This window comes from Gadus chalcogrammus, chromosome 2 (genome assembly GCF_026213295.1).
Source record: "Gadus chalcogrammus isolate NIFS_2021 chromosome 2, NIFS_Gcha_1.0, whole genome shotgun sequence".
NCBI lineage: Eukaryota > Metazoa > Chordata > Actinopteri > Gadiformes > Gadidae > Gadus > Gadus chalcogrammus.
In genome coordinates this window covers 15,984,403-16,009,334 of record NC_079413.1, presented here as the reverse complement: position 1 = coordinate 16,009,334, position 24,932 = coordinate 15,984,403, and the positions used below count along the sequence as shown (strand labels likewise).

The window sequence follows — 24,932 nt, the reverse complement described above, 5'->3', positions numbered from 1 at the left end:
TGTTGACCATTATGTTAATTTTGATGTGCCTGTCCCCGGACGTGATTGGCTGCTGCATCGGAGGGCCGAGGATCCGGGAGGATAAAGCACGGGCGAGCTCAACATCCACGGCAGCTGGCCTTGGATATGAAGCTTGCCATATTGGGTCTTCGAATGGTTATTTGTTGGTTGATCGAGGTTCTTGTTAATTGCTACACGGGAACTTATCCCATGCTCTGGGCTAAATAAACAAATAAACAACTTCCAGTTAACCAAAGACATCTGGTTTTATGTTGCCACCCCTTCCCCTAGCGGAGGACGTAACAATCGCGTATGCAAATTGAAGCACTGTGACGCGACTCGGCCTCTGACGATACTGCATGGAAAGTGGGTCATCTTGCATCGCAACAAGCAGGAAGTAGTGGGAAGAACCCGGCGAAGCGATTTGATTGGCTGACGGATGCATCTGCAAAGACTACTCCCCCATCAGTCAGCCACGCCTTCCCACATCAGTCAACGGACGCATGTAGTGGGCACGGGGCGTTACGGTACGGCCACACCAAACGCGTTACTCGCGTTAGGGGCGTCAAAATTCGGCATTTTTGCATAGGGAACCATTGGTATAGGCGCGTAGACGCGTTACATGCGATGAAGCGTCGCGTTAGGGGCGATAAGGCCTCTACATACCTCCGGATACGGACAGTTTCGTCCGGTCCCGGAGGTGTTTCGTCTTATCTATCTATCCATCTATCCATCCATCCATTCATCTATATATATATATATATGTTATTTGTATATACTTATATTATACTATATACCTGACATTTTTATTTTATTGTTTATTGTTATTGTTCCCACGAAACACCTCCGGGACCGGACGAAACTGTCCGTATCCGGAGGTATGTAGAGGCCTTTAGGCGCGTCAGAAGCACGTAATTACGCACGTAAACGCAGTAACGCGCCCAACGCGCCAACGCCCGGAGTTCAGAAATCTGAACTTTCAACGCTCCAACGCGTGACGCTTGGCCGCGATAGCCAATCAGCGTTGAGCTTGACCCGACGTCACTGGCAGAGAGTAGTGAGCTTGGACAGAAGCATACGGCCGACATCTTTCTTTATTCTGGGTGGAAATAGTAACATAGTTATTAAATGCGTTTATGGAAACATTTTTAGCGAGAAATGTGCATTTTACTTTCATAATGTTCGCTCGGTGAATGTGAAGGATGTTTGGTTTGATAGTTATGATGAAGAGGGAACGCTCCGTTCACTTGCATGGACAGAGTCTCTGGATGCTAAGCAACCTCAATGTCTTGGCGGACTAATTCTCTGCTGATCAACACTACGAATGCTGGAAACACACCAGACACACCATGTGAAGTTATTTAACCCGATTATTGTTATTTATATCAGAGATTATTTAATCTAACCCGATCTTCACCCTGCTACCCTTTGGCAGGCGCTACCGGGCCACCACAGCCCGCACCTCCAGACTGCAGAAGAGTTTCATCCCCAGGGCCATCGCAGAACTTAATAATCACACTACACTCCTACCCTCCACCCAGCACAACTGCACTTTTGTTAGTGGTTGCACAAACAAATTTCGTTGTGTATCCAATGCACAATGACAAATAAAGTCAATTCTATTCTATTCTATTCTATTCTAAACTCTTCACCCAAACCCGGCGGCGTTTGGGTTTCCTACCTCGGACTCCAGCGCAGCCACGGCCGACAAATGTTAAGCTTGCTGGTAGTTCTACCAGGAGGACTCAAATCACGCGCGGCTGGCCGCCAATCACCAGCTACCAATCACCTGCCTACACCTGCTCTATAAAGAGTAGTCTAACATATGTCTTTGCTGCTCAGGTCTTCGTTCGACGCATACTGCTGCTTTACTGTGCTTCTGATTATCTCGTCGCTTAGTTGCTACGTCGGTTAATACACACCAAGAGGTTATAACTTCGGATTCGTGCTGGTCGGCCTACTACTTCTGGTCCCGGCAAGCGAGCGCAGAAAGCCGTTCTTTTCGGTCCCCGGTATCCTCAACAACACCACCAACAAGTTCCCAACACGGACATCCGCCTGGTTCTACAAACCCTCGCCGAGTTGGTGCAAAGCATTGGCGCCAGGATGGACGCCGTCGAAACGCCATGCGGAACTCCCGGACGGGTCCAGGCCCCCAACCCGCTGTCGTCGGTCGCCACGGCGCCTTTCTACTTCCAGCAACCATCAGGCTCGGCTTCCTCCGCCTTCACAGGCTACGCACCTGGCACGTGCCCTGCTACCATGGCTACTGCAGTCCCCGCGTTAGCCCCCGCAGCGTATTTTCTCTCACAGCTCTACAGTCCAGCTTCAGGTTGCGGCTCCCTCGGTTGGGTTAGGGGGTTTATTCCAAGGGCAATGGTTTGCTGAGGGATGGCCAGTCGAAGCTGGTACGTTCGCCCTCGGGTCAGAGTCGTCTGCGCTGTTCGAGCTTTACGCTATCGTAGCAGCTAGCGTTCTGTGGGGCAAAGCATGGCGGCGTTAACGTATAACCATGTTTTGCGATAACAAAGCAGCGTCAAAACGGCTGGGAAGGTGGTCTTCCACAGCATACGGATTTTACATCCGGTTGAATTTGTTGAGTTCGTTGCACACGTCGGTGTGGTACAACACAGAACTCTACGTTCGCAATCAAAGGTTCATAATTATCTTTATACCGTGCACTGTTCGGTTAACTCCTTGTGTCTGAGGTTTTTCCCTTCACTTTAACATGAATGAAGTTGATGGGTTTTAGGCACTGTGGTAACTGATTATTATTAAAAGGTTTTTATTGACGAAGGGCCTTTTAGATTGGTTCAGCTGCTGCTCACTAACTCTCACGTTCCTCTGCTCGCAATGCGATTCACATATCGTTCAATTTATTCAAAAGATCCAAAGACAAAGAACGGGTACATTATGGTATCATTTTATATTATTATTTAGTCTTATTGTTAATAGTTTCAGTCGCGTTGGTATTTAATTTTTCATTTGCTCGTTTAGCTACGTATGACAGTTAACAATGTTGGTGTAGGCCTATTACAATTATTTACGCGTGTAGGCCACTCCAACTCACTCGATATTTCAAAAAGATTAGTGTGCTCTCTCAGAGCTGGGAGATTTCATCCTTATTTTAACATATTACTCGAGACGGTGTTTTCTCACAGTTCTACGGGTTCATGCGTTCCCGGGTTCATGCGTTCATGCGTACACGTCTCTTACTCAGACTTTTTCCCCTACACGGGGTATTTAATTTTTCATTTGCTTGTTTAGCCATGTATGTCAGTTAACAATTTTGGTGTATTACAATTATTTATGTGTGTTGGCCACTCCAACTCACTCGATATTTTGAATAGATTAGTGTGCTCTTTCTGGGAGTTTTCATCCTTATTTTAACATATTACTCGAGTCAGTGTTTCTCACAGCGTTCTACGGGTTCATGTGTTCTACGGGTTCATGTGTTCTACGGGTTCATGTGTTCTACGGGTTCATGTGTTCTACGGGTTCATGCGTTTTACGGGTTTATGCGTTCTCGGGTTTATGCGTTCTTGGGTTTATGCGCAAATGCGTACACGTCTCCTACTCAGACTTTTTCCCCTACACGGGGCCTAACTTTCGCTGATGTCACCTTCTCTGCATATATAACTCAAGGTTAACCTGCAGCAACCCCGGCAAGTTCGACCACGTCGGTGGATCATCTAGAAAACACTCTTTGAGTTCGGTGTCACGTTGGTGGCATATCATGGAAAAAATAAAACTCAAGGTTCGCAGCGGCGACCCCGGTGAGTGCGAACACGATGCTCTCTAACGTCGGTTAAGACAGGTTTCACACGTTTGCAACCATAGCTGTTTTTGGTGGCCTGTTTCCTTTCTAGTGTTGGTCTAGTCTTGTGTCAAGCTGTCATTTTAGTTTTTATTAGTTTTAGTTACATTCATACTCTTTCCAGTGTTATCGTAATTCCATTTAGATATTATCGAAGTTACAAGTGCGTAGTTTTGTTAAATAAGGTAAATGGTTGAAAATTGATGTTATGTCTGGAACAGTTGAAGTTCCAGTCGAACAAAATAACGTTATAAGTCTTTATCGCCTAGTTTAGGTCAACGAAAATGAAGAGACATTTTAGCGGTCTTATTTTCGTAAAACACTTTAGTCTTGTTTTATTCGCCAACTATATTGTACTATGCATTTAATCACTGCTATTGTCACATGCCCAGCATCCACGTTGCATCCAGTCTCGTTTTTCTCACGCGATAAAGGTTTGTTGATGACGACTCTTAGTCATAATTTTCATTGCCAAAAGCAACACTATTTGCAACTACCGGCGGTGGTGGTTATCGGGTACTAAATTTATAAAGCAAAATTCGGTTTCATAACTCAGGTTAACCTGCAGCAACCCCGGCGAGTGTGACCACGTCGGTGGATCATCTAGAAAACACTCTTGAGTTCGCTGTCACGTCGGTGGCGTACATAGAAAAATAAAACTCAAGGTTGCAGCGGCAACCCCGGTGACGTGAGTGCGTTGACCACGTCGGTGGTAACAACTCGGGCACTCGTGAGTATGACCACGTCGGTGGCACGTTATCTAATACTCATGGTTTGACTGCAGTAACCCCGGTGAGTGCGTTGCTCACGTCGGTGGGAACAACTCAAGCACTCGTGAGTTCGTTGCGCACGTCGGTGCGGTACAACTCAGAACTCTAGTTCGTTGCAGCAACCCCGGTGAGTGCGTTGCCCACGTCGGTGGGAACAACCCAAGCACTCGTGAGTTCGTTGCGCACGTCGGTGCGGTACAACTCAGAACTCCACGTTCGCTGCAGCAACCCTGGTAGTGCGTTGACCACGTCGGTGGGCACAACTCGGGCACATGCAAATTTAATTACCACGTCGGTGGCATAATATCAAACACTCAAGTGCAGGGCACTCGGAGTTCATTGAACACGTCGGTGTTCAACACGGAAGTACACAATATTTGCTGCAGCAACACCGGTGAGTGCGTGACCACGTCGGTGGCACATCAAGGGCACTCGTGATTTCGTTGACCACGTCGGTGGTTCAACGCGAAAGCACTCGGGTCACGCAGCGACCCCGGAGAGTGAATCGACCACGGTAGTTGGTACACAGTAAATTCCCCAGTGTTAAATATGCAGTGTCAAACTCCATTAACTCTATCTGAGTTAATATAACAGCTGGAGTAGAATGCCCCCTAGTGTTGGTGTCAATTTCGGTAGTTAAAACACGGGGTGTAAAAAGTACTCTATAAAGCTCCGCCCACCCCTTTCTCATTTCAAAACTGCACGACTGAGTCTGCACTCCGCCATTTTCAACTGCTTTCGTCGTCGAAGAAGTCTGGTAAGTTTCTCCTCTTCTTTCATTTTACCAAATGTTTAGCATATCTACATGACATGTTTTTAAACTGCCTTGTTGTCATTTACCGTGTACTGCAGTTAGTTGTGTACTGTAGAAATAGAAAATCCAGTTGTGGCTAGCTGAACAAATAAGCAGTACCTAGCTTCTTCATTTCGGCTAACATGCTACCATAAACAGGATTTAGTCAGTAAGAGGTTACTTTCACGTTATGAAGGTTTATAAAAAGTGCATTGGTGGTTATCCTGTAATAATTTTAGACTCCTGTAGGTAAAATGGGAAGACTGCATATGTGAGGAGTGGACCAAATTGCGCGGGCAATACAATTGTGTAGCCTTACTAGCAGGGATGGAAATTAACACCCGCCACACGCCATTTGCGGGTGGATTTGTATGGTGGCGGGTGAATTGTGTCACTTCACCCGCCACTGTGGCGGGTAATACTTTCCAGTCAGGTCCGATCAAATTTGCATATCTAATACATTCGTTATACGGCGCTGCACAGTTCCACAACCATTACTGTCAACATCCGGGCCCCTTCTTCCTCTTCGCCTCTTTTGCTGAACTGCGACTGTCAATATCCGGGATAATATCGGTAACAGGGCTCTCAAGTCTCACGCGTTCGGCGTGAGACACACGCAATTCAACCCATGCACACGCTCACACGCCACACGGTATGGTAACCAGACGTCCTCTTTTGCCCGGACATGCCCTCTTTTTGACACACTTTAAAAAAAATGTGTGTCGGAATTTCAAAATCGTCCGGGATTTTATTAAACCCTCATATTTGTTCACATTGAATTTGAGTTGCGTTTCTCTGGGTCGTTCACAAACTAGTTAGGCTACGCCCTCCCCTACTCAGTTCTGTTCGCTTCGCATTGGTGGAAGTGAGTAGGGGGAGTGGTTAAGTAGAGCCTTCAGATTGGACGGTTTGACCTACTCAGTTACCGTCGTGTTTTGTATTTATTATTTTACCATTATTGTTTTATAAGGACAAACATTAACAAATTTCTCCTACAGGGGATTGATAAAGTTCTATCTATTGAACAGAAAGAAACACTTGGTCATACTTTACACACTTTACCACAGCATTGGCCTACTGAATGCCACAGATATATTTTCAGCATTGGACTGAATGCCACACATATTTTCTTCTGAATATTAGTGTTAAGGGCATATAATGCTTGCTAGCATACGTTAGTTACCATGTCTGTGTGGACACATTTGTATGCAGTCACATGTAAATACAAAAAAACAAATGTTCCTATTGACTTATGATGGTGTAGCCATGCATGTTGTTTTATTATTAATATGTCAATTCGTTTTTTAATGAAAATACTTTGTTTAGATGAATTATCCCTAAACTTGTCATCGTAACACCAACTGATGTGTATGAAAAACACTTTTCTTATCTATTGTTACTATTATATTGTTTAAAATGTACGCATATATTAAAAAATATATAGCGTATAAAAAGTGGCTGGTAAAAAAGATGAGTGGCTGGTAGATTTTTAAATCTACCTGCCACAGTGGCTGGTGGGCAAAAAAGTTAATTTCCATCTCTGCTTACTAGCCTAGCCACTCTAATATTACCCTAACCCTAGTAAATTAATTTCGGATTTACAATTTACTGTGAACGTTATCCAAATAAAGTTACTGTTAATTACTTTCAACTCCGCTTAAATTGTAGACATTCTCTCTGATGCCTGGCCGTTTTAAACGTGATTTCGGTGCAGTTACGAGACAGTTTGAAACAGGCTTATTAGAGGTCAAGGTTTTCAGCGGGAACATCCCTATGTTCCCCGGGTCATATGTTCCCCGTTTTTCCCAAAAAGGGTCCTATGTTCCCCTGTAGCCATACATACCGGGGAGCATAGGACCCTTTTTGGGAAAAGCGGGGAACATAGGACTCTTTTCTGGGAAAAGGGTCCTATTTTCACCGCAATCTATCAATCTTCAAAAATATTTAAACTTTGACGCGACATTCGCGTGATGACAGCCAATCGGCGTTCAACAGCGTGGCCACTGAGTGACATGTGTAACGTAACAGCCAATCAGCGTTCAACCGGCCAACTCAGTGCAGTGCAGTCCGGGGTAAACTGCATCATGGAAGAGAAAATGATCGTTGCCGTTTTCGACTCCCGGAGCTCTTTATATAATAGTATAATAATATCACGGCCAAAAGCTCTGTTCGCCTCCGGATGTTCACGGGAAGCTCTCGTAGGGATTGGGCTTCTCGGGGTTTGATTACGCGGCGTATGAATAGACTGCGTCAGGTTCTCCGACGTCTCTCACTCTTCCACAAAAGGTAAAGACATGAAATGGTAGTTATCTCGGCCGGAATTTGGCAGTAATGGTGAGAAAAAGATTTTTTTTTTGCAAAAATTCCGTACGGAATCCGTACGGTTTCCGTACGGATTCCGTACGGTTTTGAATGACTAATAGCCGCGGCTATTAGTCATTCACTCCGGCTATTAGTTATTCACTCCGGCTATTAGGTATGCAGAACGAGCCCCTCCCCTTCTTTGCTTGACCACTAAGTTTGAAGGCTGTCTAACCAATCAGTGAAGAGAAAGACCAGACTAAAGTAACGCATTGTCGAAACTAGAGCGGCAGTCAGTGCCTCCATGTTTCGCCGTAACATAAGGCTGTGTTGTCTTTACTAGTTTCACTACAATGTAATGACCACCACTAGCTAGTGGAAAATATATTTGTGTCTAGTACAGTGATATATTTGTATATGTTAGGCTATATATTGACATGGCAGTGTGCGAAATACCCATCATTATTCGGGGATGCCCTCATCCCCAGATTGTTCGCGATATGCAGTAGCCAGCTCGGCCATAACATTACAATATTTCATGGATGCAAGCAAGCCAAGACAATCGATCTATATCTATAGCCTACATGACAACACGCAGACACACACACACACACACACACACACACACACACACACACACACACACACACACATTCATTAAGCACACATTAAGCACACATTAAGCACACTGGTAAAGCAATAGGAGCCTGCATTGGCTAAAGTTGTTGGGATGCACCTTATTTTATAACAGGGAGGGGCAAAGTTGTGCATTACAATGCAAACACGACAATAATTGGCACCGTTCTTGCGCACTCAGAAGAACATGCAGTAGGACCGATCTTGTGACATTATTTAACCATCCATCTACAGCTAATACGATCAGACAGATACATCATCGATCACATAAAAGCCCACAACAAGCCCAACATCACCACGGCAGGTGCGCTCTCTCTCGCACATTCACACAATCACTCCAACTTCTCCAACTCCAAGGCAAGGCTGTTTCACTAAGACCACAAACAACCACAACTAACCAGCCTACATATCCACAATAATGCACAACAATCAGTTCTATACATTGCGTCTATCTTCTGTTTGGTGCACATGGCTAATTTGCATAGTTTGCACCGGACTGTCGGCTCCGCTTGTCAAAAAAATAGAACGTATTTGTGAATAAATGCTTTGAATTCTGAATACTGGACTTGGTGAGCTTGAATAGGCTAAATCTAAGTGACCTTTAGTGAGATGGCCTAAAACGGAATACAAATGAATTATTCTAGGACATATAGGCTTTCAGGATCAATTCAGAGGTTCAACTGTTCGTGATTAATTTTGCTTAGCCAGTGAAAGTGACCAGCTGTAGATTCCGCACTGTTAAAAATACTTCACTACAAGTAGGCTATAAGTCCTCCAAATAATTCAGCAGAATTGCATTACTGCCACACGCATAGGCAGCAGTAGTCATTATGCGCTGAAATGGTCCCTGCCAGTGTTTTTCTATTCTGATGTTTGTGGATGAATCTTTCAGCTACAGCTTTGTTACATTTCCTTGCGATGGTTTGCTGGTTTAACTATACAGCAATAAATCAAATGATGCAAGATGATGTGTCCGTTGCGTGGCTGTCATGTGAGAGCCGTATACGCATTTTAAAAACACCTGTAATCAGCGTGACTATGACTTTCCGAGCGGATCATGTGGGGCTCTTCAATCATTTATTTTTCAGGATTTTCTCCCGTCATCCTCCAGTTTATTGCAAACATCTGGAGATAAGTCGGTTTAATTAAATACTCAAGTGAAATACAAGTGTACCTCCAAATTGCACTTATTGTACAGTACTTCGGTAAGGGCATTTACAATCCATCACTAAAGTTTTAATAGAATATTCTGATTCAGCGGATTTAAAATGTATTTGTATAATCTTCACAAATCTTGCAGCAATGCAATGTTAATATATCATCATGGGAAATGAGTATTCTGATTCAGCACATTTACTATTTATTTGTATAATCTTCACAACTCACAGCAATGAAATGTTAATTTATCATCATGGGAAATAGCATATAAACAAGCTTCATAAAAATTCATTTCTAAGCAGTAGGCCTACTACATATTTCTCAACGTAAGCATCATGACCATAAGCTATCCCAACGTTTCACACCTTTCACACAGTAGGGCAGCATTAGTCATACATGATTAACAACACATCAAATCAACGTTATTGAGGGATAACAGTGAATAAAACATCTGCGTCTTGGGTAAAGATGGGCTATGCTTAATGTGAGGAGCAGAGCCCGATTGGAAGGAAGCCCATTCAGGACGAATTTTACCCGGAGAAGGCAGCTTCCAGGCAGATGAAGATGGGGGGCTGTAGATGGATGGTTAAATAATGTCACAAGATCGGTCCTACTGCATGTTCTTCTGAGTGCGCAAGAACGGTGCCAATTATTGTCGTGTTTGCATTGTAATGCACAACTTTGCCCCTCCCTGTTATAAAATAAGGTGCATCCCAACAACTTTAGCCAATGCAGGCTCCTATTGCTTTACCAGTGTGCTTAATGTGTGCTTAATGTGTGCTTAATGTGTGTGTGTGTGTGTGTGTGTGTGTGTGTGTGTGTGTGTGTGTGTGTGTGTGTGTGTGTGTGTGTGTGTGTGTGTGTGTGTGTGTGTGTGTGTGTGTGTGTGTGTGTGTGTGTGTGTGTGTCTGCGTGTGTGTGTGTGTGCGTGTTGTCATGTAGGCTATAGATATAGATCGATTGTCTTGGCTTGCTTGCATCCATGAAATATTGTAATGTTATGGCCGAGCTGGCTACTGCATATCGCGAACAATCTGGGGATGAGGGCATCCCCGAATAATGATGGGTATTTCGCACACTGCCATGTCAATATATAGCCTAACATATACAAATATATCACTGTACTAGACACAAATATATTTTCCACTAGCTAGTGGTGGTCATTACATTGTAGTGAAACTAGTAAAGACAACACAGCCTTATGTTACGGCGAAACATGGAGGCATTGACTGCCGCTCTAGTTTCGACAATGCGTTACTTTAGTCTGGTCTTTCTCTTCACTGATTGGTTAGACAGCCTTCAAACTTAGTGGTCAAGCAAAGAAGGGGAGGGGCTCGTTCTGCATACCTAATAGCCGGAGTGAATAACTAATAGCCGGAGTGAATGACTAATAGCCGCGGCTATTAGTCATTCAAAACCGTACGGAATCCGTACGGAAACCGTACGGATTCCGTACGGAATTCTTGCAAAACCGTACGGAATCCGTACGGAATCCGTACGGAAACCGTACGGAATCCGTACGGTTTTGCACTTTTACCGCGCCAATCTAGGTCCGGATTGTGGCCTTCTTGGCTTTCCATAGTTTTCAGCCACGGTGCTTGTCTTCAGTTTATGGTCACTGTCTGGTGCTCACATTACACGCGCGCCAAAGTCCACCATTTTGCTTTGTCCGCCATCGGGAATAGCACATCCAAGTGCAACGCCGCTGCGTCTGCCTGTCACGTTGTCACGGGATAGCCATCGGTGGAGGCAGACATTTTATCAATAATCTAAATCATCATTACTTGCTGAATTTTCAAACGATTTTCAAGCCGTTTGCTTTGCATGGCATGGGTATTTGCGGTGAAGGATACTTGGTTACCAAAAAGTAAACAGTAGTTCTGTATGAATGCATATTATTCTATTTATTATTATAATTTATATACATTTTTGTGCATTTGTCACACGGGTATGCTATAATACATTTCAGGTTGCACTAAAATATACAGTTTAACAACTAAACTTTGCAATGATGCTGAAATATATTATGGATCTTATTAACAGTGTGTGCGTGTGTGTGTGTGTGTGTCAAAAATTGCACCCGGTTATGCATTTTCATTGTAATAATAAGCCTGAGACATTAATTGGGAAATGTTTTTTTTCTGCAGGGAGAATGTTAGTGAAGGTGAAACTCGGTGATTGCCAAAAATTTGTCAGAATACTGGAGCCGACTCTGTCAGAGTTTCTGATTGCAGGTAAGCTTTTGACTTAATCGATATTTGTGATCAGCTTTAAGTCACTTAAATTTATATCCACATGGCTTTGGATGCACACATTACTCTGCAGTTAGGATCCTACATTTTAGCAATTAAGTTGTTTTTATTTCACCTGAAGGTGTTACAGATTTTGTGAAAGTGAATAGTAGATTGATTTGAAATTACCCTTTCTCTTTACATCAGCTTTTATTTTTGTTTCCTAGCTTTTGCAAAGTTTGGTGTTCCTCCAGTAACAGAAGGTGTGAAAGTGGTTGACAGTTCAGGCACTGAATTGGATGAAGATGTGTTTGAGGACATACTAAAGGATCCTTCAACAGGGGTACTAACCATCAAGTATGACACAGGTCTGTTTCAGTAAAACATTCATCTATATTTAATTCACAAGTTATGGATTTGTAATGTGAAGCTTATATTATTGATTAGATATGGTAAGGCTCTATGAAGAAGTGTGTCATTTTCTTTCTTTATTCTGCTTCTCCAATCATGGTTAGAACCTGTCCACACAGTGGCATCCTCTTCTGAGCCGTCCCCACCATCATCACTCGATTCGTCTGACTCGCAGGATACAATTATCCTTACAGAGAGCCCTTCCAGAAAACGCCAGAGGGTTGATACAGAAGCTAAACAAGTAAGAGTTGAAACACAAACTTCAATTCTTTCTTGTGAAACAGTGTGGTCTGTTATTGAATATTTTTTAGAGTTTAGTTCAGATTGGCACAAATGGAGGTTGTATATTACATGGGTTCAATACTAGAAGTAACGATGTTATTTAATAAAAGCTAAAAGCATTAAGATTTAACTTTGAATTCAAGTCTATATATTTTCCAATATTGCTGAATTGTTTTGCTTTGTATTTTAAGTTGGTGGAGTCCATCCTTTCCACAAAACCTGGAGGGGAACGTATACTACAAGAATACAATCGAACCAAGTCTTTGGTGGACGAAACCAGGAGGAAAATGGTCAACATACTGGCAGCTGACTTGACCGAGAAGAATGGGTAATTTGATGATTGTTTTTAGTCAGACCTTATGTCCTTCATCTAGCTTTCAGGGTTAAAGTTGAACCTAGGGAATATGAGTGACAAATCTTCTTTATTTTGTAGAACATCACCTCCCAGGCAGTTGAAAGAAAAGTACGCCAGAGGAATTGTGACATTATTCCCCTACCTCAGTGACCCATACGCTAAGAATGGCTATGTGAGTTGCGTAGAGTAATAGTTTTTGCAATGGAAAATAGTGTATTAAAGTTAAAATCCTACCAGCTTTTATTAATTGTATTTTTGTTATCCTTTCCTCTGCCAAGGAGCATTACTATGATGGGGAGAGTGGCACTGGGTACTTGGCTTGGAGGATTAAAACCATTCAAAGATCTGCTGCTAAAGACAGACGATCATCATTTGGAGGTAAACCTGTAATAACTGGCTAAATGTGTAAACGGAAACAATCACAAGATGAGTTATTGCCTCTTTGTACATTATTTCTCAAGATACATATTTTTCCATTTGTTTAAACATACATAGAATCAGGGGAAGGATCATCCGGTAAAGACTTGTCTGGAGGACCAACGGTCAGAAGAGAGACCCAATTTTTTCCTGAGGCATCCCTAAGTGTAGATGAGTGCCAGGAAGCAATGTCACTGATGAGACATTCAGCTGACGAGGACTTGGTCAAGAAGAAGATGAAGCTGACATTTTTCCATCGCCGCAACATGCTCCTCGACCCCCAGCAGTCAAGCAACATACTATCTGTCTTTCCACGTTTCAAAGACGTCAAAGGCTTGGTAATTTTCTATTATTTCTGTTGACAGGAGTATAACAAATAAATTGTGTTTCATAGTCAAACAACTAGCACATATGAGGTCCTCAAATTCTCACCCACTGCCCCAATCCAGGTTGAACAGGATTTCGTTCTGATGTTCGGTGAGGGTGTGTCCGACAAGTTTCTGGAGCGATGGCCAGGCACATTCAAGAAAAAGATCATCCAACAATGCAGAAAGCTTCCCAACATCGGTGAGCTTGAAGAACTCCTGCTGGCAGCTGATCCTCCTCTGGATCGCATTGACGTGGAAGATGACTTGGGTAAGTTATCTGTAAACATACTGGTATTGAGTGTACTAGACTTGTAGGCTTAAAAGGATACTTCAGTATTTTTGGTGTTGCATAGGGTACTTATGCATAGTTAGTATTTTACCTTATGGGAGATGGCAGACAGCGCAATCATTTTAAGGAGCAATGCCTTTATGAAAAATGTCAGACATTTTTCTATATAGTAAAAGTCAAAAACGTCATTCCCTTGAATGAGAAAATGCATTCTAACTTTTGACTGGTACAGTATATTCAACAAAGTTTCCAATAAAAGAGTTGGCAAGATTTCTAGTCTGGCATCTTTTTCTGCAGATTTAAAACCGCTATCCATTCTTTTTTGTGAAAATGCTTACATTGCAGATGAATTGTAATGCAGAGTTCACACAATTCAAGCCTGTAAACATGAAACTGGTGTTGTTACAGGTTGGGACAGTGACCTCTCATCGTTTTTACTGCTGTCACACCTGATTCCACCGTCTGCCCAGGGACGGAAGAGACCAGGGAAAGTGTCCGCGTCCCAAGCAGAGAAACATCTCGTCATCTTCAAGAAGGTTTATATTTTTCCTAATTAATATGCATGTATTGTATAATGTGCATATTTCTTCCCAATAATATATAAAAAATATATTTAACCAAGTTAATTTTGTCATCTGTGTATGTGTATCTTCTCAGACTGGAACAAGCATCCAAGAACATATCGACACCATTACTACCAGCGCTCAACCATATCTACTGGCTGTTGGAGTAAGGAAGGATGCAGTCCACCAGTTCTTCATCATTCTGGATCGGAGTGCCATACCTTGCAGGTCAACTTCTTCTCTAGGGGCTTTCGATGAGCTGTTTAAGGCACATTTTGTGTTCGACACATCATACAACTCCATGCTCCATAACATGTACATGTTCATCCAGACCACGGTGTACAACATTGATGTTGGGAAAGTCAAGGAGAGTCCTCGTGTTGCTGAAGTAAGGGCAAGGTTACTCAATTAGTGCTTGAGGGTTTTCCTCCATCATGAGGTGCTTTGTTTGTCAGGCTGAATTAAAAAGTTCCAATATGCTTGTTAGGCACTTGCGTTTAGTTCATGGTTACGTGCCTGGTAGAAACCTTCGCCTTAAATGTGTTCAGACTGGATGTGGATCTGTGTTCGGTACTTTTTCTGGTTTTAGGAAGCATTTAAACACCAAGCACACAGAGTATTTAGACCAGCAGGCTGAAACTGATGTTGCGTTAAACGGTGCAGTAGAGGTTGTGGCAAGTAATGTAGATGAGACGCCAACATCATCTGAACCTTCTATAAATTCCGAGAACAGCACTCTTGATATGTGTGCCTCTGCTGTTGCACAACTCAAGGCAGCTGGATTAAGTCAGTCTACTGTAAACAGTTTTGTCTCATCCATGGAAGAAGTGTTTTTTGAGATTAATAGTCAGGCTAAAGATGCAGCTTTACAGTGCTTATCTCCTCAGGACACTGAAAATAAGAATAAAATAGAGGAATCCTTCAAACAGTTGGAAAATGGAAATCCCTTTGCATGCTTGAATACAGAAACCAAACGAAACAAACACTTAAAAGAGAAATGGGGAAACGTTGAACCTGTTGAAAAGGTGCTCGGCACAAGATTTGACAGCAGAAGAAACAAATCTACTGGGACATATGACCAGGTCATTATAACAGATAAGTTTTCATATGTTCCCATCCTAGAAACGCTTAAGAACATTTTAGATAACCCAGAACTGACCAACTTGTTCAAGCCCAGGCACATTCCCAAAGAAGGTGTTTATACAGACATAAGAGATGCCAAATATTTTAAAGAAAATCTGTTATTTTCTAAAGAGAATGATGCATTGCAGACTCAACTGTTTTATGACGACTTTGAAACAGCAAATCCCTTGGGCTCCAAAAAGGGTATCCATAAATTAGGGGCTATATATTTTACTCTGAGAAATTTCCCCCCAATCTTTAATTCGGCTTTGATTAATATTAATTTATGTGCTCTTTTCCACGCACAGGACATAAAACGTTATGGTTTTAATCTGATACTTGAACCACTGGTGAATGATATAAAAGTACTTGAGACAGAGGGACTTAACATTTCCATGTCTGAACGTGTTATTCATGGTACCATTGTCCAGGTCACTGGGGATAATTTGGGTTTGCATGGTCTGTTTGGCTTTGTGGAATCATTTAGTGCTCGCTATTGCTGTCGTTTCTGTCTCCTTGAGAAAACTTGTTTTCAAACTGTGTTCTGTGAAGATAATCCTGAAGTTGTATTAAGAACTATTGAGATGCACACCCAGCACTGTCAAACTTTACAAACTGACTCTACGCTACCTCATACATATGGTGTGAAACGCACTTGTCTGTTGAATACACTACAGTATTTTAACACATCAAACAACTTTTCTGTAGATATAATGCATGATATCTTGGAAGGGGTTGCTCAGTTTGAGGTCAAACTTGTTTTACAGTACATTCAGGGCAACTTCCTGAATGCCGAACAACTGGCTGGTAGAATCCATGCTTTTGATTATGGTTATAATCAACAGCGAAATCGACCACCTAGAGTAAAAATGCTTGATGGAGGTAATGATTTGGGACTGAATGCTATACAATCCTGGTGCATATTGCGCAACATGCCGTTGCTTTTTGGTGATTTATTTCAGACAGGTGATGGTTATTGGCGTCTTCTACTTTTGCTTCTACAGATTGTTAACATTGTTTTTTCACCCGTCCTCTCAGAGGGCATGACCACATACCTCAAACACTTAATCATTGATCATCATCAACTCTTCAAGCAGTTATTTCCTCAGCGCAATCTCTTACCAAAGCATCATTTCATGATTCATTACCCTCGTATTATAAGGACCATTGGCCCAATTCTGCACATGTGGTGCATGCGTTACGAAGCTAAACATAATTTCTTTAAGAAGCAATTAAAAAACTTTAAAAACATTACACAAACATTAGCCAAAAAGCACCAGAGTTGTATGGCATTCTATCGAGAATCCTTTACCAAGGAAAGACTAACTTTAGGCCCTGGAAAAATGCTTCCACTAAGTGAGCTCAAAAATGGCCCAGACATTGCTTCCAAATTTGGAGCTGAATTGACAACCAGTATTTTTTCTGCCAAATGGATTAAATACCATGGTACCGAGTACCGCCGTGACTTCATTATCTGTACTGAGGTAGCATTTGAGATGCCTTTGTTTTGTAAGATAGTCTATTGCTGTGAAGGATGAAAATGTATTACTCTGCGGAAAACTGATGGAAACTGTTTGTTTTGAGCATCATTACCATGCCTTTAAGATCAGACTGCATCCAGAAAATGTTCGAAAAGTGTTGCACATTGATGAGCTGTGTTACTTCAAACCATTTGATGTTCAAATGTGTTATGGAAATATAGATTGCTCAAAGTACATAATCCCATACTGCCATTTTATGTAGCCCTCAATGATTGAATGAATTGTCTCTTTCTGCCTTGACATTCAAGCCTGTCCGCCTGACAGTTTGCACTAAAATAAACCAGTTGAACTGCATTATTTTCTGATAACTTGTCATTTTTTAAATATTCTGCTTTTTAGAACATTCAGAAGTTTTAATGATACTTCAGTGTTAGTGTCATTATTTTACTGTTATTTAACTGCACGAGAGTAACTTTTCAACACAGTAGTGTGTAACATCAACACTAGCCAGAGCTACCTTTTCACTGCAATAGAGTAACTTTTCAACACAGTAGTGTGTAACATCAACACTAGCCAGAGCTACCTTTTCACTGCAATAGAGTAACTTTTCAACACAGTAGTGTGTAACATCAACACTAGCCAGAGCTACCTTTTCACTGCAATAGAGTAACTTTTCAACACAGTAGTGTGTAACATCAACACTAGCCAGAGCTACATTTTCACTGCAATAGAGTAACTTTTCAACACAGTAGTGTGTAACATCAACACTACCTTTTCACTGCAATAGAGTAACTTTTCAACACAGTAGTGTGTAACATCAACACTAGCCAGAGTTATTTTAATGGCCAGTGTTACCTTCAAATAACTCAATGCAGTGTCAATCAGCATTCAAATTAACACCATCAGAGTTGATTTGTTATCACAGAAGAGTTCAGTGTTAAATTTAGGTAACACTATACAGTGTATACGAGTGTTAATTTTTTAACTCTATTTGGAGTTAATTTAACTCTAAAATAACACTTTGAAAATAGTTAATTTAACTCCAATTCAGAGTAGGACCAAATACACTCGGAAATGGTGTTAAATTTAACTCTTTTAGTGTTATTTTAACACTTCAAAATTTACTGTTTTGAAGTGTTAAAAAAAGCATCATTATATAAGCATCATTATTCGTGCTCGCTGTTACGCAGCGAGCACGAAAGCACTCGTGGCTCGCTGCGTAACAGCTGCAGAGTGCTCTAAATTTTAATTGATCTCGCTGAGGTATTTCAAGTCAACTGCTTTTACGTGATTCATCGATCTCGCTGACGGTTTTAAGCTTATCGTTTTACGGTATGTATGATTGACTCTTAATATGTCGTATATTGGGTATGCCTTTTATCTTCCAGAAGCAGTATAGATCCTTGTCCACTTCTTCTACGCGGGTATGTATGGTCTCATTACCTCCTTTCGCTATTCTATTTTTGGGGTCGGCTCCGCCCCTGCCAGTCCCGGCAGGACATGCCGAGTTATCACCTATTTCCGGCGTAGGCCTACGTCCTCTCTTTTGGGGAAGGCTCCGCCCCTGCTAGTCCTGGCAGGATACGCCGAGTCCGCACGTCACCCTGGATCAGTGACGGGGCTCATGCCAAAGATTTACCATGCAAAATATTCCCATGTCGTTATTTAAATAAATCCTGTTCATACTTATCAGTGATCGAGTCTTTATGGGAGAAATGTTAAGCTTGCTGGTAGTTCTACCAGGAGGACTCAAATCACGCGCGGCTGGCCACCAATCACCAGCTACCAATCACCTGCCTACACCTGCTCTATAAAGAGTAGTCTAACATATGTCTTTGCTGCTCAGGTCTTCGTTCGACGCACCTCCATCCACCCCACCACCACCAGGTCGGCCTCAGTCTACTTGTCCAGGGGAAGGCTCCGCCCCTGCTAGTCCTGGCAGGATACGCCGAGTCCGCACGTCACCCTGGATCAGTGACGGGGCTCATGCCAAAGATTTACCATGCAAAATATTCCCATGTCGTTATTTAAATAAATCCTGTTCATACTTATCAGTGATCGAGTCTTTATGGGAGAACTATCTTTATTCTGGGTGGAAATAGTGACATAGTTACGCCATTAAATGCTTTTATGGAAACATTTTTAGCGAGAAAGGTGCATTTTACTTTCATAATGTTCGCTCGGTGAATGTGAAGGATGTTTGGTTTGATAGTTATGACGAAGAGGGAACGCTCCGTTCCATTGCATGGACTGAGTGTCTGGATGCTAAGCAACCTCAACGTCTTGGCGGACTATTTCTCTGCTGATCAACACTACGAATGCTTGAAACACACCAGACACACCATGTGAAGTTATTTAACCCGATTATTGTTATTTATATCAGAGATTATTTAATCTAACCCGATCTAAACTCTATCACCCAAACACGGCAGCGTTTGAGGTTCCTACCTCGGACTCCAGCGCAGCCACGGCCGACAACTATCTTTATTCTGGGTGGAAATAGTAACATAGTTACGCCATTAAATGCGTTTATGGAAACATTTTTAGCGAGAAATGTGCATTTTACTTTCATAATGTTCGCTCGGTGAATGTGAAGGCTGTTTGGTTTGATAGTTATGACGAAGAGGGAATGCTCCGTTCACTTGCATGGACATGGACTCATCTAGCTGCGTTGGCGCGTTGACGCGTTGGAAGCGTTGAACCGAGTAACCACCCCACAATGATCAAGCGTCAGGTTAGGCGCGTTACTCGCGTTATCCAACGCGAGTAACGCGTTTGGTGTGGCCGTACCCTACAGGCAGCTCAGTCCTCGTGGTAAAAAGCAAACTCAGGAACCGGATGTCCTTGCAGACCTTAAACTCCATCCTATACATCCGATATGGATTAAAGCTGTCAGAGGCCTGTTTCAGGTAGCTGGTTTAACATACTCTGAGTTTAATCCTGCGCTCTGAGTTGGTTGACTCAGAGTTCAGGGTTGAAAAGCAACTCTGGGTTTTCGGTTTCAGAACAGGTGATCAGCGTTGGGTTAATCAACTCTGAGTATGTTCACTCTGGGTTGAGGGCGTGCCTGTTGACTATGAAGAGCCATCATCAATGGATCTCTGATAACATGATCAAACATGGACCAAAAGCGTAGATCCACTTACTTTTCCCCCACGGAATTGGAAATTCTAATGAACGCGTATGCCGAGCAGTTACCCATTTTAACAAAAAAAAGCAATACCGCCGCGGCAGCGAGAGCGCGAGAGAGAGCTTGGCAGGAAATAGCTGAACAAGTCAATGCGTGAGTCAAATAAATTAGTCAAATAAAATAAAATAAGAGGAAAGTTTAATATCTTCCACTTATTCAATATGTAAATTGTGTGTGTGTGTGTGTGTGTGTGTGTGTGTGTGTGTGTGTGTGTGTGTGTGTGTGTGTGTGTGTGTGTGTGTGTGTGTGTGTCAATTTACGCAACCCCGAGTTGCCCCACGAGGACTTGGCAGCAAATGAAGTACAAAAATATAGTTTAAACAGGTAAACTAATGTTTAATTGAAATCAAATCAATTGTGCTGTTTTGCCTGCTCTACCTAATTTAACAGCTATGTTCAACATGTATTATATATTTGTATACTATATTTAAGCAGTAAATGTAAGTAGTAGGCCTACATTTCCCAGCCACCCCAACACTGCCAATATTTAATAGGATTTAGATATATTAGAAGGCTACACCTAGGCAAAATGCATTATAAATATATATGTGTCTTCAAAATAGCGCTTACTGAATATTAGGGTAACATTTTCCTCCATGTTAGCAAATCGAAAAAATGCAGAGGCCCGGCAGACTGGAGGGGGTCCACCACCTGCAGCCCTCACAGAGGCTGAGGAGATGGCCCTCAGCCAACAGAGTATGCGTCCTGTGGCTGAGGGCATCCCTGGGGGGAGCTCCTCTGATCCCCCCCACCCCCCAGGATAGAAGTGCCTTTACAGTATAAGAGGTTGGTTATTCAAAATAATTAAATATGTACACGCAAACCAGCGCGTTGCAAATTAGATGGGGCAATATTCTGGCTCAAGTAATAATTGCACTGTCTAATCATCTTCTTCCAGTTACTGATGGCGTCATCGCCCTACTTGAACCAGATGCCCTCACCAACCTCCATGCAATTGTAACAATTCAAAAGATGCAAAAGGATGCTTTGGAGATCCACATTTTGGAACATAAGTTATAGGTGGGTGAGGTGCAAACTGGGATAGGCTACTGTTCCCTGCTCTAAAAACATACCCAATATAAATGACTTCAATCCTCATAATAAGTAGATTGTCTTTATTAGAACACGGGCTGTGGTGGGACAAGTTATTTTGTTGAACAGTTTACTCAAAGGGTTTTACTTCAGTGAACAATGCAGACGATTATGCTGAGCATGTGCATGTAGAGAAGAACAGCATCTGGTTAAAAGCAGTACCAGGGTCTTTTCTGCCTTGCATTCTTAAAATTAGTTTCTTGACTTGCAGCAGTTATAGGTCCGTGGTTAGTCAGCTACTCTGATCATGGGAAAGCCACAACGTTGAAGTGACTGTAGTACAGAGCGGGTGGGATGCACGGGGCGGATCATTCTGCACATGCATTCTGTTAATTGCGATAAAAAAATAAACTTAAAGCATGCCCCCGGTGCGTTTGACAGTTAACATGGGGGCTGAGAAGGTGGTCTAAATAAATGATAGATTGCGCTGAAAAACGATAGCGCTCGTGGAGAAAATTATCAGGAAAATAAAGTATATCCAACCGGGGTCTTAATAATCGTGCCTCACGGAGATTCCTTCTGAGGATCGCAGCCTCTACGTCCACAGGCTCTCGTAGAAAAGGACATGCCATTTCTAACACTTCCTTCCAGGGGCGGACTGGGGGAAAAAAGTGGCCCGGGAGTTTCTGTCAGACCGGCCCACTCAATACACGGCGCGCGGCCCACTAAGTACACGCTGCGTTGCCCACTCAATGGATCGCGCTTATCGAACAGTCAGTGGCCTTCTGGGAAAAATACCCATACACTTAACATTATTTTGGATGATTACAAAGAAATTACATCATATATGTATGTTTGTTTTTTAATAACATTTGGATCCACCAATTTGCCTGGATGGACACATGGAATAAAATGATTATTGGCTATTGTAACACTCCAAGGTAGGTATAGTTTGCTAGATGAATATGCTTAACTCTTGGCTAGTATCAGATGGTTATACAATTATAACTACAAAGCCTTAAGGAATGAATGTCAGCAGAGAAAGACCACACAATAAAGAAACTGGAATCAGAGGGTAGAATTAGTATGAACAATATATTAGAAATGAACAGAACAGAAAATACGATGGGGTGTGAACATCAGTGGTATCAGTAGTGTTGCATGCTGTCATAACATATTAACAATCTAGATAACATATAAACATTATTTATAATTTTAGATTTTAGCATAACAAACTAGCAGGTTAACTTATTTGTCAAAGGTTAATAGAAATTATAAGATTTCCCTATTTACAACTACCACCATGGATAGCTTGCTCATCGATTGTAAGCCAGTGACTACGGCTAACATGTTAAAATAGATAATCTAGATGTTGACAACAACACCATCTTGCTTATTTTACCAGATCATAACGGTCTACATATGCAAGGCTAGCTGTAGGGAACGTTACCTCACCTGCGAATAGAAAGCTCACATTTGGCAAGGTCAACGCCGCATCTTACCTTTTCACTGTCACCAGTCGGTGGTTTTCCAAAGAAATTAGATATTTTTAAATGTTTTGAGGCACCTTCCTCCAGACATTTTTTCTTTTTATCTCTTAGCTTTTCAGCTCCACCTTTTCGTTTTGGTGCCGTTTTTTCATTTTTTTTATTTTTTTATGCAACTCAATGTGCTATCAATAAACAATAAAAGGAAAGGGCACAAAATAAATAAAATATAATATAAGCTAGAGTGAGTGATATTTAATAACACCTAAAACAAGAGTTTGGAAGGGGCAACGAAGAGCTGGGCCTCATGGGTTGAGCGCATGCGTAGAACTAAGTGCCGCGTTGCGTGTATGTATGCAAATCCAAATTCTCTACCCAATCCGCACAGCTGAGAACACTTCGGCTGTGTAAGAACCAATTTAGAGGTGTTTATTAATAAGGTGGAGATCTTTTCTTACTTTGGACTTCCGAAGTCTGTAAAACACATATTAGAAGACACTTAAAAAAAAATCGAAAAAAATTGTCACCATGAGTGTGAAGACCGATTGCGAGTAGCAGTATAAAACTCAGTCAGTGCGGTTAGATAGGTATAGCTCTAAAATCACGCTTGTGCCGCTGTGTTAACCATTGTTACGTTTCTGCCGTGATGCGATGATGGGCGTGGGCCGGTACATAATGGTGATAGGCCGGTGGGTTTATATTTTGGGCCATCGGCCCACCGGGGATGTCCCCGGTATTCCCGATGGCCAGTCCGCCCCTGCTTCCTTCTGTCGGAGAGCTGCCTTCAGCCTTATAGACAACAAACTCAGAGTAGGTCTAACCACCTCCCGAGCAGGTTAGGTCCACGGCGTATGTTGCCGCAGCAACTAACTCTCGGTTGCGCTGAACCTGCTACCTGAAACGGAAAACCCAGAGTTTCCACTAACTCAGAGCGAACAAACTCGGGGTTGCCTCAAAACCAGCTACCTGAAACAGGGCTCAGGTGATGCTTGCTTTGAGCACCAGCTGCCTGATCATGATTTGAAGCTTTTTGGAATATCGGCTGCTTATTCAAGCACCTAGAGCTGAACCTGCAGTAGAGAGCCTTGACCAGAGTGAGGATGACTCACTGGTTCTGTGAGCTAGCACAGCCTGTCTGTGCCTGGAGGGAGGTCTGGAGTAGGCCTAACTCTGCCATTTAGATTGTTAATATATATTGTATACAAAAATATGTTATGTTTAAAAATGTTCATGTTTAAATGAGAAACAATTGTTTGATTACATTTTAATCTTTTTGATTGGATAAAACAAATAATTTCTGATAGATATTTCTTAAATGAGAAACAATTGTTTGATTCGATTTTTATCTTTTAAATTGGATAAAACAAATATCGGATGCATATTATGACTTAAATGAGAAACAATTGTTTGATTAAATTTTAATCTTTTTGATTGGATAAAACAAATTATTTCTGATAGATATTTCTTAAATGAGAAACAATTGTTGGAGTGAATCAATATTTTTTTGTTTAGGATTTAACATACGATTTAAATGTATGAACTTCATTCAAAGAATAGAATTATACTTGGTGCCAAGTTGTATTATTTAGTTTTTATGAATATAGGAAATATTGTTTGAGGCAAGCTATATATTTGTCATTGGCTCAAGTTATGTAATATAGATGTGAACCATTACCCTTGTTTTTTTTAATTGGTTCAACAGAAGGCTTTTTCCAGTGCACAGTATACGGTGTGGGGCCCCTACCCCCCCCCTCCACGGATTTACTGCGCCTGTGCTGCCACCACTTATAAATGTATGATCAAACTATCAATATAATTGAAATATATATGGCATCAGCCTCTTGGTAAATATACTGATAACTACATCTCAAAGAACCACCATGGTCACAAACTGAAATATCACTGTACATGCTGCCTCAAGTCTCTCTTTACATTCAATATATCCTCTCGTTGCCTAATTGCTGGTCGCATAAATCTATTACAGTATTCCTCTTATCCTCAAGCTAATTCTTTACATACCACTGCTGATTCCTCTCAATATACCTCCAAAATACAGCTCTCTGACCTAGACCTCCAAGACAAGCTTATTCCCACATTTTACCTTCCTGATACTGCACAAATACTTATAAAAGAAAATAGCAAAGACTCAAAGAAAAGAGTAAAGAGGTGCGCTGATGCTGCGCTAAGAAGAGAAGGTTACTAAAGAGGTGTGTGGATGCTGCGCTAAGG

The 24,932-nt window shown here is 42.0% G+C and overlaps 1 protein-coding gene across 6 annotated transcripts; it reads left to right on the top strand.

Annotated features, from left to right (window-relative positions):
- Positions 1–1,715: 1,715 nt before the first annotated feature.
- LOC130375809 (uncharacterized) lies at positions 1,716–17,908 on the top strand. 6 transcript variants are annotated; one of them, XM_056582960.1, is made up of 11 exons: positions 1,716–5,344; positions 11,623–11,709; positions 11,934–12,074; positions 12,222–12,358; positions 12,591–12,727; positions 12,833–12,926; positions 13,033–13,132; positions 13,250–13,509; positions 13,621–13,807; positions 14,237–14,364; positions 14,486–17,908. In XM_056582960.1, exons 2-11 carry the CDS (start codon positions 11,628–11,630, stop codon positions 14,801–14,803), a joined length of 1,584 nt encoding a protein of 527 aa, XP_056438935.1. In that variant the 5' UTR covers positions 1,716–5,344; positions 11,623–11,627; the 3' UTR covers positions 14,804–17,908. The 6 variants fall into 5 exon arrangements, with proteins under 6 accessions (XP_056438935.1, XP_056438912.1, XP_056438927.1 ...); XM_056582952.1 differs by lacking the exon at positions 1,716–5,344 and adding an exon at positions 10,581–11,342; XM_056582929.1 differs by lacking the exon at positions 1,716–5,344 and having other exon boundaries at positions 10,581–11,709.
- Positions 17,909–24,932: the final 7,024 nt, after the last annotated feature.